Source organism: Chiloscyllium plagiosum, chromosome 4 (assembly GCF_004010195.1).
Source record: "Chiloscyllium plagiosum isolate BGI_BamShark_2017 chromosome 4, ASM401019v2, whole genome shotgun sequence".
NCBI classification, from domain to species: domain Eukaryota; kingdom Metazoa; phylum Chordata; class Chondrichthyes; order Orectolobiformes; family Hemiscylliidae; genus Chiloscyllium; species Chiloscyllium plagiosum.
Genome location: NC_057713.1, coordinates 56,091,968 through 56,109,267, shown reverse-complemented (window position 1 = coordinate 56,109,267; position 17,300 = coordinate 56,091,968). Strand labels below are relative to the sequence as shown.

At 40.9% G+C, this 17,300-nt stretch overlaps 1 protein-coding gene across 2 annotated transcripts in view; it reads right to left on the bottom strand.

Moving 5' to 3' along the window:
* tatdn1 (TatD DNase domain containing 1) overlaps nt 1–1,869 on the bottom strand; it is a 55,404-nt gene extending 53,535 nt beyond the window's left edge. For both annotated transcript variants that reach the window (XM_043688250.1, XM_043688251.1), the window contains exon 1: nt 1,804–1,869. In XM_043688250.1, coding sequence (XP_043544185.1) covers nt 1,804–1,843 — 40 coding nt within the window. In that variant the 5' untranslated portion in view covers nt 1,844–1,869. The remainder of the gene's footprint in view (nt 1–1,803) is intronic.
* Nucleotides 1,870–17,300: the final 15,431 nt, after the last annotated feature.

Sequence of the window (17,300 nt, the reverse complement as noted above, 5' to 3'; positions counted from 1 at the left end):
CTGAGGTAATTGTATCATCAATAATCACAGGTGAGGTGCCGGAAGACTGGAGTTTGTCTAACGTGGTGCCTCTATGAGAAGGGTGGAAATGAAAAGCCGGGGAATTACAGACTGGTCAGCCTGACATCGGTTGTGGGCAAATTGTTGGAGGGAATCCTTAAGGATAGGATATACATGTATTTGGAAAGACAAGGATTGATTTGGGATAGTCAACAATGGCTTTGTGCATGGGTAATCATGTCTCACTAACTTGTTTGAGTTTTTTGAAATAGTAATGAAGAGGATTGACGAGGACAGAGCAGTGGATGTGATCTATATGGACTTCAGTACGGCGTTCGACAGGGTTCCTCATGGTAAACTGGCTAGCAAGATTAGATCATGTGGAATACAGGGAGAACTAGCCATTTGAATACAGAACTGGCTCAAAGGTAGAAGACAGAGGGTAGTGATTGCTTTTCAGATTGGAGGCTTGTGACCACTACTTTTCGTCATTTATAAAAATGATTTAGATGTGAACATAGGAGGCATAGTGCTGCAATTTGGAAAGGCAAATCAGGGCAGAACTTACACACTTAATGGTAAGGTCCTGGGGAGAGCGCTGAACAAAGAGACCTTGGAATGTAGGTTCATAGTTCCTTGAAAGTGGAGTTGCATGCAGATTGGATAGTGAAGGCAGTGTCTGGTATGCTTGGGAGGTCCTGTTGCAGCTGTAGAAGACAATAGTTAGGGCACTTTTGGAATATTGTGTGCAGTTCTGGTCTCCCTCCTATAGAAAGGATGTTGTGAAACTTGAAAAGGTTCAGAGACGATTTACAAGGATGTTGCCAGGTTGGAGAGTTTGAGCTGCAAGGAGAAGCTGAATAAGCTGGGGCTATTTTCCCTGGAGCATCAGAGGTTGAGGAGTGATCTTATAGAGGTTTATAAACTCATGAGGGGCATAGATAGGGTAAATAGGATCCTTTCCTTGAGGTGGGGGAGTCCACAACTAGAGGGCATAAGCTTCAGGTGAGAAGGGAAAGGTTTCAAAGGGCCCTATAGGACAACCTTTTCACGCAGAGGGTGGTAGGTGTATCGAATGAGCTGTCCCAGAGGAAGTGGTGGAGACTAATACAATTACAGCATTTAAGAGGCATCTGTTTGGGTATACGAATAGGAACGGTTTGAAGGGATATGGGCCAAGTGCTAGCAAACAGGACTAGATTAATTTAGAATATCTGGTCGGCATGGATGAATTGGACCAAAGGGTCTGTTTCCGTGCTGTACACCTTTGTGACTCTGAAGTAAAATTGAATTTACTGAAGCTATACAAAGAGTTAGGATACCCTTATTACCACTAGAGGTCACTCCATGATCATTCTTGCCAGCACATTGGAACTGATTCGTGATTTATTTTCCCCCCTGTAATGCCGCAAAAAGGCAAGTTCACAAGCAATCACATTCTAAAAAAAAAGGTGCTAGAGGTGCTAAAGTACTTAACCCATACCATTTGAAGTGGTCACTCCTGGAGCTGTGCCAATAGCACTAAATAAATCAAATGCTAAACAACCTTACTCCATACAGCAAGTCAATAAACTAACATTGGAGCTCATTATCTCTCCACAGCTATTAATGCCCATTAAAGGGATGGGAAGGTTAGCTTACTATTTACATATAAAATTTCATGGTTCAATTATATTCAATCAAAATAACATTTCAAATATATTAGCATTCCATGCACAGACATAACAACAAATTTCACAAAGGTTCACAGTACTGTTCTTTTAACAAAGAGTAAACTAGTTGCAGTTACATGTCAAGATTTACCTTGATGTTTCCGAGAACCACGATAAATCCCACGAAACATTGGATCTGTCAAATTTATTCCAATATCTGTTTAAGAAGTATTGAAGAAACTGAAGTGCTTCATAAGAAATAAAGACAATAAAACAAACTGCGGACAAGAGAAAGGATATACACAAAGGGAAAATCTGAGAAAGAATATACACAAAGGGAAAGCCTGAGAAAATCAGAAGTTAGTTTACATTCAGAACAATAGAAAAGCTATTGGGATTAAAAAAAGGTGAGAAGTGATATTTACGTCTGCACTATGAATAGTGCTATGAGATTCCTTAATGCATTTACAGTTACAGGTAGTTCTTCTATAACGCGCGTTTCATTAGCACAAATTGGCTCTAATGCGATTGATGAATTGTGGACATTGTTTGCATACGCGAACTTCCTGCTGAATGGGCATACCAGGTTTTCTATAGAGCGATTTCTATCGTGGTTTCCCATAGCACGATTTTCTATAGCATGAGGCTGCAGAGGAACACAACTGTCGCATTATAGCAGAACCACCTGTATAGTGCAGTAACAAATTTCCATGAATTGGCTATGCAGATCATGAACCATTATAGGAATGAACTCTTGCACTTGTCAAAACCAATATTTTCTGAAGTGTCCTTCACCTTGGAATGGGAAATCTTCAAATAATGAACCTGCAATATTAATAAACAGAGCTGGCTTCCGTTTTATGAGTATCATTTGTCCATATCTGTGTTTCATCTTTATATCTATATTTTATCTCGTAACTTCCACATTTTTTACTTAAACTTCAAAAATATTGTACTAATCTTAAATCTTGTTTAAAGCTAAATTTTGGTGCTGCTAATTTTAAAATTGGAATTAAAATCAAATCAAAAAGGAACTTAAATAAGTTTTATTAATTCCCAGGAGAAAGTGAGGATTGCAGCTGCTGGAGATCAGAGTAGAGTGTGTGGTGCTGGAAAAGCACAGCAGGTCAGGCAGCATCTGAGGTACAGGAGAATCAACATTTGAGGTATAAGTCTGATGAATTTAGATATCTAGTCAGCATGGATCAGTTGGATTGAAGAGTCAGTTTCTATGCTGTACATCTGTATGATTATGGTCGAGGGTAGAATGCTGGAAGAGCACAGCAGGTCAGAAGTAGCAGTATCCGAGGAGCAGAAGAATCGACATTTCCAGCAAGAGCCCTTCATCAGGAATGAGGCTTGTGAGCCAAGGGGGTGGAGAGATAAATGGGAGAGAGGAAGGCTGCTGAGTGCGATAGGCAGGTGGAGGTGGGGGTAATGGTGATAGGTTGGAGAGGAGGGTAGAGCAGATAGATGGGAATCTGACAGTCACTAAACAGTCACAATTAGGCCAATTCTTTATTCCAAATATGTACTGATTCAAATTCCACCATCTGCCACAGTGGAATTCAAATCTTTTCCTCCCGGGAATTAGCATGGGTATCTGGATGAATAGTCTAGTGACATTACCACTACGCCACTATCTTCCAATAATCACTGATCAGATGACAGGACAAGTAGAAGGTCAGGAATCTGAATAGTAAGCTCTTTAACGGAGTCATACCTCACCTCTGCATTCCCTCATCAATCAAGGGACAAAGATGGAACAGACTGTACAGACTAAGTACTTGGGGTATTTACTCCAGGAATGAAGAAGACACTTAGAAAAACTGCTCCCTACAATTTTCACTCTTACTTTATGTCCTGTAGTAGTATACGATGGATTATAATGAGATGGGCTCTCAAAGATGGGAGGAAGAGGACAATCTTTCCAACCAAGTAGGCATGGATGGATTTGAACAAGGAAACTAACAATAGGAGTGGTCTCTCTAGCCTCCAGGACAGTGGAAAGGGTGAACAACATTACGTCATCTGCATCGAGCTGTATGCTAACTTTTCCAGTATGCTCTTGCATTGCACACCTCAAGACTTCAAATCTTTCTTCTCTCTCCAGGAACCTTCCATTTCCTTTTGAGCATCCAACACGTTACTTGACCTATTACTATCACAAACCTATGCCTCACTGTAACTTTCTATAAATGTTGTTCTTCACTTTGTAAAAACCAGAACAAGCATCAATATTTCTCTAATCAGAAAAAATAATGTTTGTAGCTCAGGTTGAGGTTTAGGGTGTAGGTTTGCTTGCTGAGCTGTAGGTTTGATATCCAGACGTTTCATTACCTGGCTAGGTAACATCATCAGTGGCGACCTCCATCTGAAGCGAAGCTGTTGTCTCCTGCTTTCTATTTATATGTTTGTCCTGGATGTGGTTCCTGGGGTTTGTGGTGATGTCATTTCCTGTTCGTTTTCTGAGGAGTTGATAGATGGTATCTGGATCTACGTGTTTGTTTATGGTGTTGTGGTTGGAGTGCCAGGCCTCTAGGAATTCTCTGGCATGTCTTTGCTTAGCCTGTCCCAGGATAGATGTGTTGTCCCAGTCGAATTGGTGTTTTTTTTCCTCCTTGTGTAGGGCTACGAGGGAGAGAGGGTCGTGTCTTTTTGTGGCTAGCTGGTGTTCATGTATCCTGGTGGCTAACTTTCTTCCTGCTTGTGGCAGTTTTTGCATGGAATTTTGTAGATGACGTTGGTTTTGTCCATCGGTTATATTGGGTCTTTTAAGTTTGTTAGTTTTGTTTCAGAGTGTTGGTGGGTTTGTGTGCTACTAGGATTCCGAGGGTCTTAGTAGTCTGGCTGTCATTTCTGAAACTTCTTTGATGTATAATCAAAAGAGACAAGAAAGCCCACATGGTGAACTTCTGTAGGTGTTTTAATTTCCTCGATTTTCTTGGGAGGGATAAGGTTGTGGCATTTTGCATGATTTAGGATGGAGAATACAGCCATTCCAGTTAATGGGAGAGAAGATTAGGCATAATTTCATCTTTGATAGTTTAAATAAAAAAATCGATCTGTGTCCCTACTGCTGTGATGAATGAAATCTATTCATTATAAGAAAATTTATGTCCTTACTGGCAAAGAATAAATTTGAGATTTGGCACGCACACTTTACCACCTTTTCTGAAGAAAACTCCAAATTGGCAAAGTCAAAATCAGTTTATTTTCTAATAAAATATCAAGTAATTTGTTTGCATAATATATTTCGCATGAGGCTGAGGAGCTAATGAACACAGCTCTCTAATGATGTAAACTGTGATTCTTGAAAACGATATATTGATTGAGTATTGAATGCGCCAAATGATACGGGTGCAATTTAATAAACTATTAAGTTCATGATTTACTTATGCAGTTAAACAATCATCCTGTACAGTTAAATCTAAGACTACATTAATGTCAATCATAAATTTAATGGTGATTATGAAGTACAGATGATGTTTATATTAGGGTTCAAATCATTATTGGGTTTCTGCTGTCAAATACTGAAGCTATGATTTGCATATAAATAAGAAAGCTAAGGAGCAGCATTTCATAAATGAATTCATTATCACATTAATCCTTTCGACCTTTCTCTGAAATAATTTTTGACCTTAATTAATGTCTGAAACTCACTGCAATAAATGCATGTTCCAGATATCAAAGAGTGACCGAGCTAGATGTTGCACAGCACAGCTCCTCTTCAGAATCTGAATTAATCTTTGCAATCCTGGAGCAGGAATGCTGCAGTCTACTGCACCTTGTCAGATAAATCTTTTCAATACTTTCCAACACAGCTGTTTTTATTCCTATGCCAGCCTAATGAGTGAGAAGTTGCTGAATGATTCTGAAGTGACAGCTTTGCCTAATTGAGGTAGGGGCAGGAATCTAAGTCATTAAAGGCAAAGGCTAGAGGACAGTTAAAGAGATCAATAGTGACAGGAAGGTCAAATGATCAAGAGGTGGTGCAGGTAAGAAAATTGAGGGAGTGCAAACAATTGATGAATGGTGGGAATAGTGGGATTAGAGGAGGATAGGGAAATACAAAGTGTTATGGAGACAGAGAAATGTTCAGCACTAGCCATGTCAATAATCAGACCTTTGACAGAGAAGAAATTATGTGGTTGAGGTGCTGATTGACAATATAGCTAGAACAGTTTTCATGAAATGTGTTTTTGAGGGAAAAACAAGACAGTCTAAAGAGAGAGGGCAAACTGAAAATTTATATTCTGCACCATTATACAAACATATATATGATCAAGAAACAAGACTTGCGCTTCAAACCTGCTCTGTTATTCAATAAGTTCATAACTGATCTGATTTAACCTCAATTCTACATTCCTGCACATCCCTGATAATCTTTCATCCCCTCGGTAATCAATAACTTTTCTATCTCTGCCTTAAAAACCATTTAAATGTTCTGCATCCGCTGACGTTTGAGGGAGGGATATTCTAAAGACTCACAATCCTATATAAACAAAATCCTCAGCTTAGTATGTAATGGGTAGCCCCTTATATTTAAGCTTTGACCCTAAGTTATGAAATCGTAGAGTTACACAGCACGAAATCAGATCCTTTGGTCCAACTCATCCCTGCCTACCAGATAGCCTAAACTGATCGAGTCCCATTTGCCAGCATTTGGGTCCATATCCCTCTAAATCCTTCCTTTTCATGGACCCATCCAGATGCCTTTTAAATGTAGTTCTAGAATCAGGTGTTGCCCAGGGCAGAAGCCGAGGGAAAAAGAGAGGAAATCTGGAGGCCTATTTTTTAAAATCCCATTTGGGCTTTTTTTGAGTGCCATTAACAAGGTTTAATGAATTCAGTTGTGCCCACAACTTGTAGAGGTATGGAGGCCTGCTGGTCCTGAAACTGTTTTGGCTGGCTCTGAGAATGGGTCAGGAAAACAGCAAACTGACTGCACCAATACCTTTGTACCTATCCAGCTTTGATCCTGACCTCAATGAAAAGTCAGCCCACTTACCTGGCTGAAAGAAAGATTGTGTTGAAACCCTTTTAATAATGCAAGGTAAACTTGATATAAATGAAATAGGAAATATATCAATGGTTGAAAAATTGCAGAGTACGTCATTGAAACAAATTGATCTTATCTATGGAACAGGAACGGTGAAAATATTCTTTCCCCATGCGTCTAAACTCCATAATAACTTATTTCTAATGTGATTTGCTCTGTTTACAACAGTCATAAAAAATGATCTTTCAGTTTGCTCTAATTAGAGTGTGTAATTAGTTTATGGTGATTGAAGTATTATTCATGTACTATTAATCTCTTATCTACTTTTACCAGCAAACTATGATGCTTCTTGTAGACATATGTGTTCAAGTCATCACCTTAGACAATATGCAATTAAAATAACTCAATGCTATTAAAATAAAATTTAAAAACTTCCATATAAACACCATTACTGATGCCTTCTAGAGTAAAGTTGGGAAACTCCACCAACAATTATATAAACTGGTCACATAAAAATACACTTATAAAGAAGTTTCTCAGGCTTTTATTACATTTCTGTGATACACTAATACTCAATTCAGTTCTAATACATTAACATCTACAAGATACTGAATGAACAAAAGGGTTTTTTAATGATAGGGTAAAGGTGATTCATAAATAGTCTAAAATTAATGTATAAATATAATCAAAGAAAACAATTCTACAACCTTAGTTTGGATATTGAATCAGTTAAGATTTTGTGTATAAGATAAATTTCAGTTGCCTCTTATTTCTAGTTTTCAGTTTCTGTCCTGTCTCTCAGTGGTAACAATCGTATGTGGTCCACCATGCCTGGCCTTTGAATATAACAGTGTGGCTTTCTGACTTGTTCATGTCATTACACTTGTTAAGACCCATCTGGAGAAAAGACTTTAGGTTAAGACTTGGATATGACTGCATCTTTCCATAGATTGAGTTGGATTTTTGTGGACAGTTTGGGAAGATTGAGACAGGAAGCTCACCAACTCAAAATCCCTGTCTCCTTTAAAAAGGCCACCACCCACCATACATCTGATTCAGGGAAGCAGAGGAAGAGTGGGTCAGACGCAAGTCTGAAGCAGCGATGGATGGTGATGTTTGCAGATTGGAACATTCACTTTCACTTTTGGGACATTAGACCACCAATAATAATGAATGTCAACCATCAAAATCTCAGGTTCACCCATCACACATGCGCTCGTTGTGCCTTCATAATCCAAGACCATCCTACCCCCATTCCCACTCCATACACTCTCATGCCATCTCATGTCCCTTCCACATGTCCTCACACTCTCCATTCCCTGTCATATTTGCCGAGTCCTATCTATGTCCCTGGGTTTCCTCCAGAGCCATTCACACATTCACCATGAACTAACCTCAGGATGTCTTTGAAATGCACATAACAAAATAATGTCTAACAATCAATGAATGCATAAGTTAGTTTTTCCATTCTGCAAAGTACAATATATAGTTTTGAAATTAGTTAGCTCAGTTTGCAGGCTTGTAATTTAGAGTGACACCAAGAGTGTGGGTTGAATTCCCATAGAATCTCTTTCTGAACCTCTCCCCTTACCTGAAGTGCGGTGACCCTCAGGTTTAAACAACCACCAGACATCACTCTGTAATGAGAGGGCAGTCCTGTGGTCTGGTAATGCTTAACCTATTATATAGTTCAGCACTTATATGGTGCTTATTAACTTATTACTGTAGGACAGACCTGTATAACAACTGTAGCAAAAATGGATTTAATTATTATAACTGAAAGAACAATGTTTTCTTGTTTTTTGAAGTTTGCCAATGAAAGAGTCACTGAGAGGTAGGGGTGAGAATTGGGCCACCATCACTGACAGGTAGGGGTGAGAATTGGCCAGCGTCACTGAAGGGGTAGGGGATGAGAATTGGCCCACCATCACTGAGGGGGTAGGGGGTGAGAATTGGCCCACTGTCACTAATAACATGGGGGTGAAAATCTGCCAGGCTTTCAGCAGGGAAAAGGAGGCTTTTGGCTAAATGAAGGGTTTGGGTGAATGACTGGGGGAAGGATGAGTGAGTGACATGGGGAGTAAATGACTGTCTATGGGGGTGAGTGAGTGAGAGACTGCAGGGAAGAGGTAATTGAGTGAGTGACTGCAGTGGGGTGTTGGATGCATTAGTGAGAGTTTGGCTGGGGCAATGGTGGGTGAGTGAGTGGGAATCACCTTTCCTCTCTTCTTCTTTCTCCCCCATCCCACCAATCACACGAAAACCATATCCACATTATCTAGATTAAAACGACTCTTATACTTGGCTCTAGTCCCAACACTTTTTTTGGGTGATGATGACCTGGGGCATAGACATTTTCACACCCTAACTTTGTTTCTTAACTAAAAGGCCAAAGTAAGGGTTTATTAGTTGACTCTTTCACTTGGCATTTTTTAAAATGGTCCTTTTTTAATTAATTCAAATCATAAGTTATTGCTTTGGAACTTTTTTCAGAGATGCATGATTATTGTGGCAAATCTTATCTTTTTGAAGTTTGATCACCAGCATAATCACCACCACCACCACACCTTTCCCCCCCCCCCCCCCCCCCCCCCCCCCCCCCCCCCCAACCAACCACACCCGCAGACCCGAACCTCTTCATCCCATTGAAGCCCACGCTGCATTCACCTGCTTCAAACTCAAACCATTTTCAACCCCGAAGAGTCCGTTCCTCTTTCACCGTCTGCTGTTGACCCTCAGTTCACACGCTGCAGACCCAATCATTCCTTTGCCCCAGCTCCGGACCAGATCGGCCTCCATCGTTCCACCAACCCCACCCACCACCATTTCCCAGAGTGCGAACTCTCACTAGAACTGACCCCTTCTTCCCCCAGTTACGGACCTTAACACCTTCCCCCAAACTGACAGAATTCTCTAGCACTCGTGCCAGACCTAATTTTTCTCCCTACCCCCTTATTTCTTTTTTTCTCTACTTTAGGAAGGTCTGTAATATATAACTTTTAACCTTATTTCATTTGTTTCATGCTAAACTATAATTACTGTAATGTTTAACCTTAAACTTTTTTTCTTTCTTTCTATGTGGTTCTTAAGTTTCTGTACTTAGGTACTTATGCCTAAGATAGTAGCTTGTGTGACGACACTATACACTTTTCTCTGTACTTGGGTACATGTGACAATAAAATCAAAATCATCACCCCATCATTTATCTGGCCACCTGACACCCTAACCAGCTGAGGCCCAATTTACTTGGAGCTCTGCACCCCTACTCTCCAGGCACCATAACTTCACACAATGCTATGCACTTAATTGTTTGAAAGTAGCTATTCTGATTCTGGATCTTTACATTTTACAGCAGTTGACTAAATTTTAGAGCAACTTTAAATTTTATAGCAGATGGAGAAACTAAGCAACTACTTGTTATCACAGAAGAAGATACAGAAGATCTCCCAGCAAAAAACTAAGCAACCAAGAAACTTGTGAAACTGAGGAACTGAAATAAATTTATCTTCAACTCCTGCTTTTACTGTAAATTATCGATTAATTCTGCAAGTTTCCGATGTGGGTCAGTCTGAGTAATCCGATCACATTCAGGGTCAAGAAACTTGTGAAACTGAGGAACTGAAATAAATTTATCTTCAAAAAGAGATAATTCTTGAAAAATTAATTGGATTATATGTTGATAATATCCTGGACCAGATGAGCTGAATCCCAGAATTTTGAAGGAAATAGTTTTGGAGACAATGAATGTATTTGCAGTTATCTTTCAGAATTTTATAGATTCTGGGAAAGTTCCTGCAGACCCGAAAGTGGCAAATGTAAGCCTACTATTTAAATTGGAGAAAGAGGGAGAATAGAAAACTACAGATCTGTAATTTGATGTTATTAGAGAAAATATTATAAATTATTACAAAGAATATGATCATAAATCACTGGTCATTTAGAAAATAATGGTAAAATAATACAGCTAACAATAGATTTATGAAAATAAATCATATTTGACAAACGGATTGGAGTTTTTTTGAGTATATAGTTTCACCGTCTGCTGTTGACCCTCAGTTCACACGCTGCAGACCCAATCATTCCTTTGCCCCAGCTCCGGACCAGATCGGCCTCCATCGTTCCACCAACCCCACCCACCACCATTTCCCAGGATGCGAACTCTCACTAGAACTGAGGTAAAGGAGGTCCAGCCGATATGCTGTACAGGTATATTGGGATTATCAAAAAAGGTCTTTGATAAGATCCCACACAGGTGATGGAGTCTCTTTTCTTTGTGACCAAATGTGGAGTTGGGCCTAAAAACGCTTCCTCTCAGAACAAGTCATACATAATAATATGATTGCATTCTTCTCAGTTCATTGTATATGTATTGTCATTTGGGTAGCTTTTTATTGGAGATTTTTGTTTATTGGATTCAGGTTGCAACATCTGCTATGATACGATTTGAAAACATGTACTTGGAATGCTCGCGCAATAGTACTTTTCAGTTTCTGTTTCAATTCAGTGTGTTTGCTCAGTGTAGGAACACCTCAAAGTGATCTCAGGCCCTTACATTTTGTACTGAACATTCTTTGCGAGGACCTCCTATATGAGATGAATCAGGAGGAAGATAGTTAATTTATCATTTGGTTTGCTCACCCTCTACCCCCTACGGCCTCATTACATTTTCCTCCTATCACTATTGCTGACTTTCTCCTTTCCTCTGATGTCTGCTGTTCAATCTTGCCCTGTGAACATGGACTATTTCACTATCTCACTTTGTTATGAAGTTGAAGGCATGTACTGTACTGTTAAGAGAGACAGAAAGCTGACAAATACTTGTGATGTCACAAAGTGTGCTGGAACATTGAAAGGTATAACATTTTTGGCTATAATGTAGATACTGAGTTGTTTTCACAGCAGTTCAAATTCAACCAATCATTTTACATTCTGCCCCAACATTCGAATTTTACTGTTTTGACAACATCGAATCAATGAGACAGTCCGATGTTTTGGGATATAAAAAGCAGGCATTTTCGACAGTTAGCCAGAGAAAGAGCACCACCTGCCATTGTCATACAGACTGCCTGCAAACCCAAGCCTGGTCTTATATCATGCCTTATTCAAGTCACCTGCTCTTTATCCCTCCCCAGCCCACTTAATTATCTGTTATGTTCCCCCATTCTTAATATGCAGATCTCACACTTCCCTGTCCCTCTTGTCCTTGTGATTCTTTGCTCTGTACTCAAGTTTTCTCCCTGCATTCCCCAAAGTTCTTCCAGTGCCCCCAACAATTATGATTTTTAAGTTCAATTCGCTACTGTTCTTTTCTACCTAACCCATTTTAATCTAAATGTTTTGAGCTGTGCCCCTCTTGCCTTCCCGCTTAGGTTTGTTGGCATCAGTCAGCGTAGCTGCCTCACTTGGGCAGATTGTTGATCTAGTCAGGCTTTATCCCTTACATTCTAAACGTTTGCACAACAAATGGTTTGGTTATGAAGGTGCCAGTTACTGAAGAAGTGTATACTCATTGGCACTTGGCAGAAGAAATCTCCCTCCCCTGCCAGGTACATGCCTCATACTTAGTTGGGTTTGTGAGTGCATATTCCCATTTTCACCTAACAAGATTGTAGCCATGAATTTAATTCCAGCAGGCTAGGGTGTTAATGAGCATTCAGGAAATGCTAATTAATGCACAAGAGGTACCAACCATCAAGATCAGAAAGACCAACCTGCCAAATACGTTCTGAAAACTTAGTAACAAAACTTTATCCTGCCATCTGGAAACTGAGTTTTTTTTCCTCTCCTGCCCGGTTAAGTTCCCATGTCAGTCCTTCTAAAAGCACGAGGTCATCCCAGACAATTCTGCCCAGGAGAGTAGTAAATATAACTAAAGTGCGTGGCATTGGGGGTAATATACTAATGTGGATTGAAAATTAGCTAACAGATGGAAAGCTGAGAATAGCAGTGAATGGGCCATTCTGAAGATTCCAGCCTATTATAATGAGGTATCACAGGGATCAGTGCGAGGCCATAGCTGTTCACCATTTATGTAAATGATTTAGATACAGGAACTAATTGTAAGGTTTTCTGATTTGCTAATGAACATAATTAGGTTGGATGTAAATGGCGAGGATTTTGCAAAGTGAGCTTGGGCAGGTTAGTGAATGGGCAAACACATGGCAGATGTGATAAAATGTGAATAAGCCTGAAGTTAATACTTTTGCTTGAAACAAAACAGGAATTAGAATATTTCATAAATGGTGAGAACTTGGGGAGTGTAAGTGACCAAAGGGATGAGAGTGTTCTTGTCCATGAGTCAATAAATGGCCGTTATTGCAAAGTGATTTAAATACAGGAGCCTTGTTAGGATTGCTTTGAAGTATTTTGAGCAGGTTTGGTCTACTTATTCTAAGGAAGGAGATACCTGTTGTGCAGGGAGTGCAAGAGGTTCACCAGATTATTTGCTCAGAGAGCGCAATTTTCTTATCTCAGAATTATTGCATTTCAGAAGGAGGCCCATCGTGTCTGCACCAGTCTAGTACCTATTCTGGATCTGTTATGTTGTGCCAATCTTTTGCCTTTTCCCCAAATCACTGCACACCATTACTATTCAAAAATAAAATCCAATGCCCTTTTGAATTCCTGAATTGAATCTGCCTCCACAATATTTACAGGCAGATTGAGGAAACATCTAACAGAAATCTGTGAAGAAGAACTACTTTCCCCTGACTTCCATATCGTTAATACCATTGTGGTTTCAGCTCTTCATGAAGGGTGATGGATCAGTTTGTGAGAACTATAGAAACATAATTTTCTGCCAACATGATGTGGAGGTGCTGGTGTTGAACTGGTGTGGACAAGGTCACGTGTCACATGATACCAGGTTCTAGTCTTACAGGTTTATTTGAAGCACTGCCCCTTCATCAAGTGAAGTGAGGAGAGGAGCCAGGCACAGATTTTATAATCAGAGAGATCAAAAGATCATACAAATGGTGTGAGTGGAGTATTGACAGGCTGAATAATAGGTCTCTGCAGGTGATCAACAGTATCAGACTGTGTGAGTAAAGTGTCAATAGCTGAATAACAAATGAAGGGATGACCTGTAATGTGATTAATTGAGGCTGAGAGATAATTACAAAAAAATAAAAATAAGGTGGTGCTGGAGACAAACCAAATGACTGGAATAACATGCTAGGTATAAGATTTGCATGCCAAGAGTCTAACCAAAATAACAAGTTATCCAAAACTCCACAAACTAATTAAGGTAGAGGGATCAAAACAAGTTATCAAGGTGATGATGTCAACACAGGACAGTCAGGAAGATTTTACAGAACAGTATGATGGGGTCACATGTAGTGCAACATGAACCCAAGATCATGGTTGAGGCCGTCTTTGTGGGTATGGAACTTGGCTGTCAGTTCCTGTTCAGTGATTCTGCGTTGTGTTTCTTGAAGGCCACCTTAGAGAATGCTTACCTGAAGATCAGAGACTGAATGTTCCCCAACTGGGAGGCAGCATTCCTGTCTGACGATTGTTGTACGGTGTCCATTCACCTGTTATCCTCACTTCTGCCCAGTCTCACCAATATACCATGCCTCAGGACATCCTTGCATGCAGCGTATGAGCTGCACAATGTCGGTGGAGTGGCATCAGTGTCTGCCATAACTGTAGTGCATGGTGTGGAGGTAGTATTCACGTTAATGATCTGGCGTGTCTTGCAGAGGTTGCCGTGGCAGGGTTGTGTGTTATCGTGGTCAATGTCCTGAAGGCTGAGTAGTTTGCTGCAAATGATAGTCTGTTTAAGGTTTGGCTGTTGTTTGAAGGCGAGAAGTAGAGGCGTAGGAATGATCTTGGTGAGATGTTCATCATCATCAATGACAAGTTGAAGGCTGTGAAGAATTTGATGTAGTTTCTTCACACCGGGGAAGTACTGGACAATGAAAGGTACTCTGTTGGCCGTGTCCTGTGTTTATCTTCTGAGGAGATCGTTGCAGTTTTTCGCTGTGGCATGTTGGAACTGGTGACCAATGATTTGAGCATCTTATCCTGTTATGAGGGCATCTACAGCACGGGGGGTACCTATTTCATTAAGAACAAGGAAATTAGTCACTTTGCCTTGGCTGAAAAAATAATAACCAGGTTTAAACATAGAACACAGAACAGATAATGGAGGGGGCTTTCCAATAAGAAGCAGGCCTATCTTGGTGACTACCCTGACCGGTAGTCCATGGCTCAGGAGACAAATCCTAATCAAACATGCTTTCTACCACCGTAATACTGTCTTTGACTAACAATGCCACACCTACCCTCTTTTACCACCTTCCCTAATCTTACTGAAACATCTAAACCCTGAAACTGCAGCAATCATTCCTGCCCCTGCTCTACCCATGTCTCCGAAATGGATACAACATCGAAGTCCCAGGTTCCAACCCATGCTGCAAGTTCACCCACCTTAACCTGGATGCTCCTGGCATTGAAGTAGACACATTTCAAACCAATTTCCTGCCTGCTGGTACAGTCCTGGAACCTTGAAACCTTATTCATGACCTTACTACTCTCAATCTCCTGTATACTGGAGCTACAATTTAGGTTCCCATCCCCCTGCTGAATTAGTTTAAATTCTCGCAGCATTAGCATATCTTCCCCCCCCCCCCCAGGATATTGGTACCCCTCTGGTTCAGGTCTAGACCCATCCCATTTATAGAGGTCCCACCTACCCCAGAATGAGCCCTGATTATCCAGGTATCTGAATCCCTCCCTCTTGCACCATCCCTGTAGCCACATGTTCAACTGCTCTCTCTCCCTATTCCTCGCCTTGTTGGCATGTGGCGCGGGTATCAAACCAGAGATGACAACTCTGTTTGTTCTAGCTCTAAGATTCCACCCAAGCTCCCTGAATTTCTGCCTTATATCCCCATCACTTTTCCTACCTATATCATTGGTGCCTATGTGGACCACGACTTAGGGCTGCTACTCCTCCCCTTAAGGATTCTGAAAATACGATCCGAGACATAACGAATCCTGGCACCTGGGAGGCAATACACAAGCGTGAGTGTCTCTTGTTCCCACAGAAATCCCGAGTCTCTCTCATTAGCACAAAACGTTGGCATATTGTAGTGTAAATTTGGTTCCCATTGTTGTTCCATGTAGCTGGATGAAGAGCTGGTTGTCGACAGTGAAGATGTTGTGGTTGAGGATGAAGTTGTAGGATGGCATCTGGAAATTGGCAGTTGTTAGTGTTGAGTTCTGAGGCTGTTGCAGCATTGCCGTCACAATGAGGGATGCTGGTGTCGAATGCTGAAACATCTGTTGTGACAAAGAATGTTCTTGGTTCGACCGGTGCCGAGTTTCTGTAAGAATTATATAATGTCGTGACAGAAGATGGGGGTTCCTTGTACAATGGGTTTCAAGATGCCCTCAACTTAGTGGAAAGGTTATTACACACTGTCCCATTTTCTGATAGGATGAGATGTCCAGCTGTGTTGGTTTTGTGTATTTTCGGAAGGTAGGAGAACTCTCCTATGAAGATGAGAGGACATAGAATACTATGAAGGTCTGGATCAAAGATCTTGATCAGTCCATTGAGTTGATGGGTGTGTTCTTTGGTCAGATTGGCAGGTCATTAGCTGTAGTGTTCCTGGTCGTTTAGTTGTCATTACACTTCTTTGAGGTAGGCCGTTCTCTTCTGTATGATGATGGCTCCTCCTTTGTCTGCTGGTTTGATTACAATGTTGCAATTGGTCTTGATGGTGTTGTGTGTGCTTGGGAGACCTTTTGTGTTACCTTGTGAGTGCAGCTGATGAACCTGGCATTAATACATCTCCTGACGGTTTGAGCATTCATGTCGAGCCTAGGGCCACGGCCTTCTGGAGAGCTCCAAGTTAGAACATAGAACATAGAACAATACAGCACAGAACAGGCCTTTCGGCCCACGATGTTGTGCCGAACATTTGTCCTAGCTTAAGCACCCATCCATGTACCTATCCAATTGCTGCTTAAAGGTCGCCAATGATTCTGACTCTGCCACTCCCACAGGCAGCGCATTCCATGCCCCCACCACTCTCTGGGTAAAGAACCCACCCCTGACATCTCCCCTATACCTTCCACCCTTCACCGTAAATTTATGTCCCCTTGTAACACTCGGTTGTGCCCGGGGAAAAAGTTTCTGACTGTCTACTCTATCTATTCCCCTGATCATCTTATAAACCTCTATCAAGTCACCCCTCATCCTTCGCCGTTCCAACGAGAAAAAGTCTAGCACTCTCAACCTATCCTCGTACGACCTATTCTCCATTCCAGGCAACATCCTGGTAAATCTTATTAATTCAGCAGCTCTTACTTTGAGAGCAAGCAAGTAATCATGACACCGAGTGCTCATTAACAGGCTGACATGATGCTGGAAGAATACAAAATGATGGCAGTGACATTGGAATACAAAACTGGTCCAACAACTAGCAATTTTGTGCAGGAGAGCTACAGTGCTTCGAAGCCACCCCATGATTGAATCGCTGGAAACATTACAGACAATGATGTCCTTCAAACTATGGTACAGTGGCTTTACTACTGAACTGAAGCTATGCACTTGAAACTTCTTGTTTGTTTATGCACCCTGCGGTACTCCACTTGTAACTGGGCTCCAGGCTGAATATTTACCATCTACCACC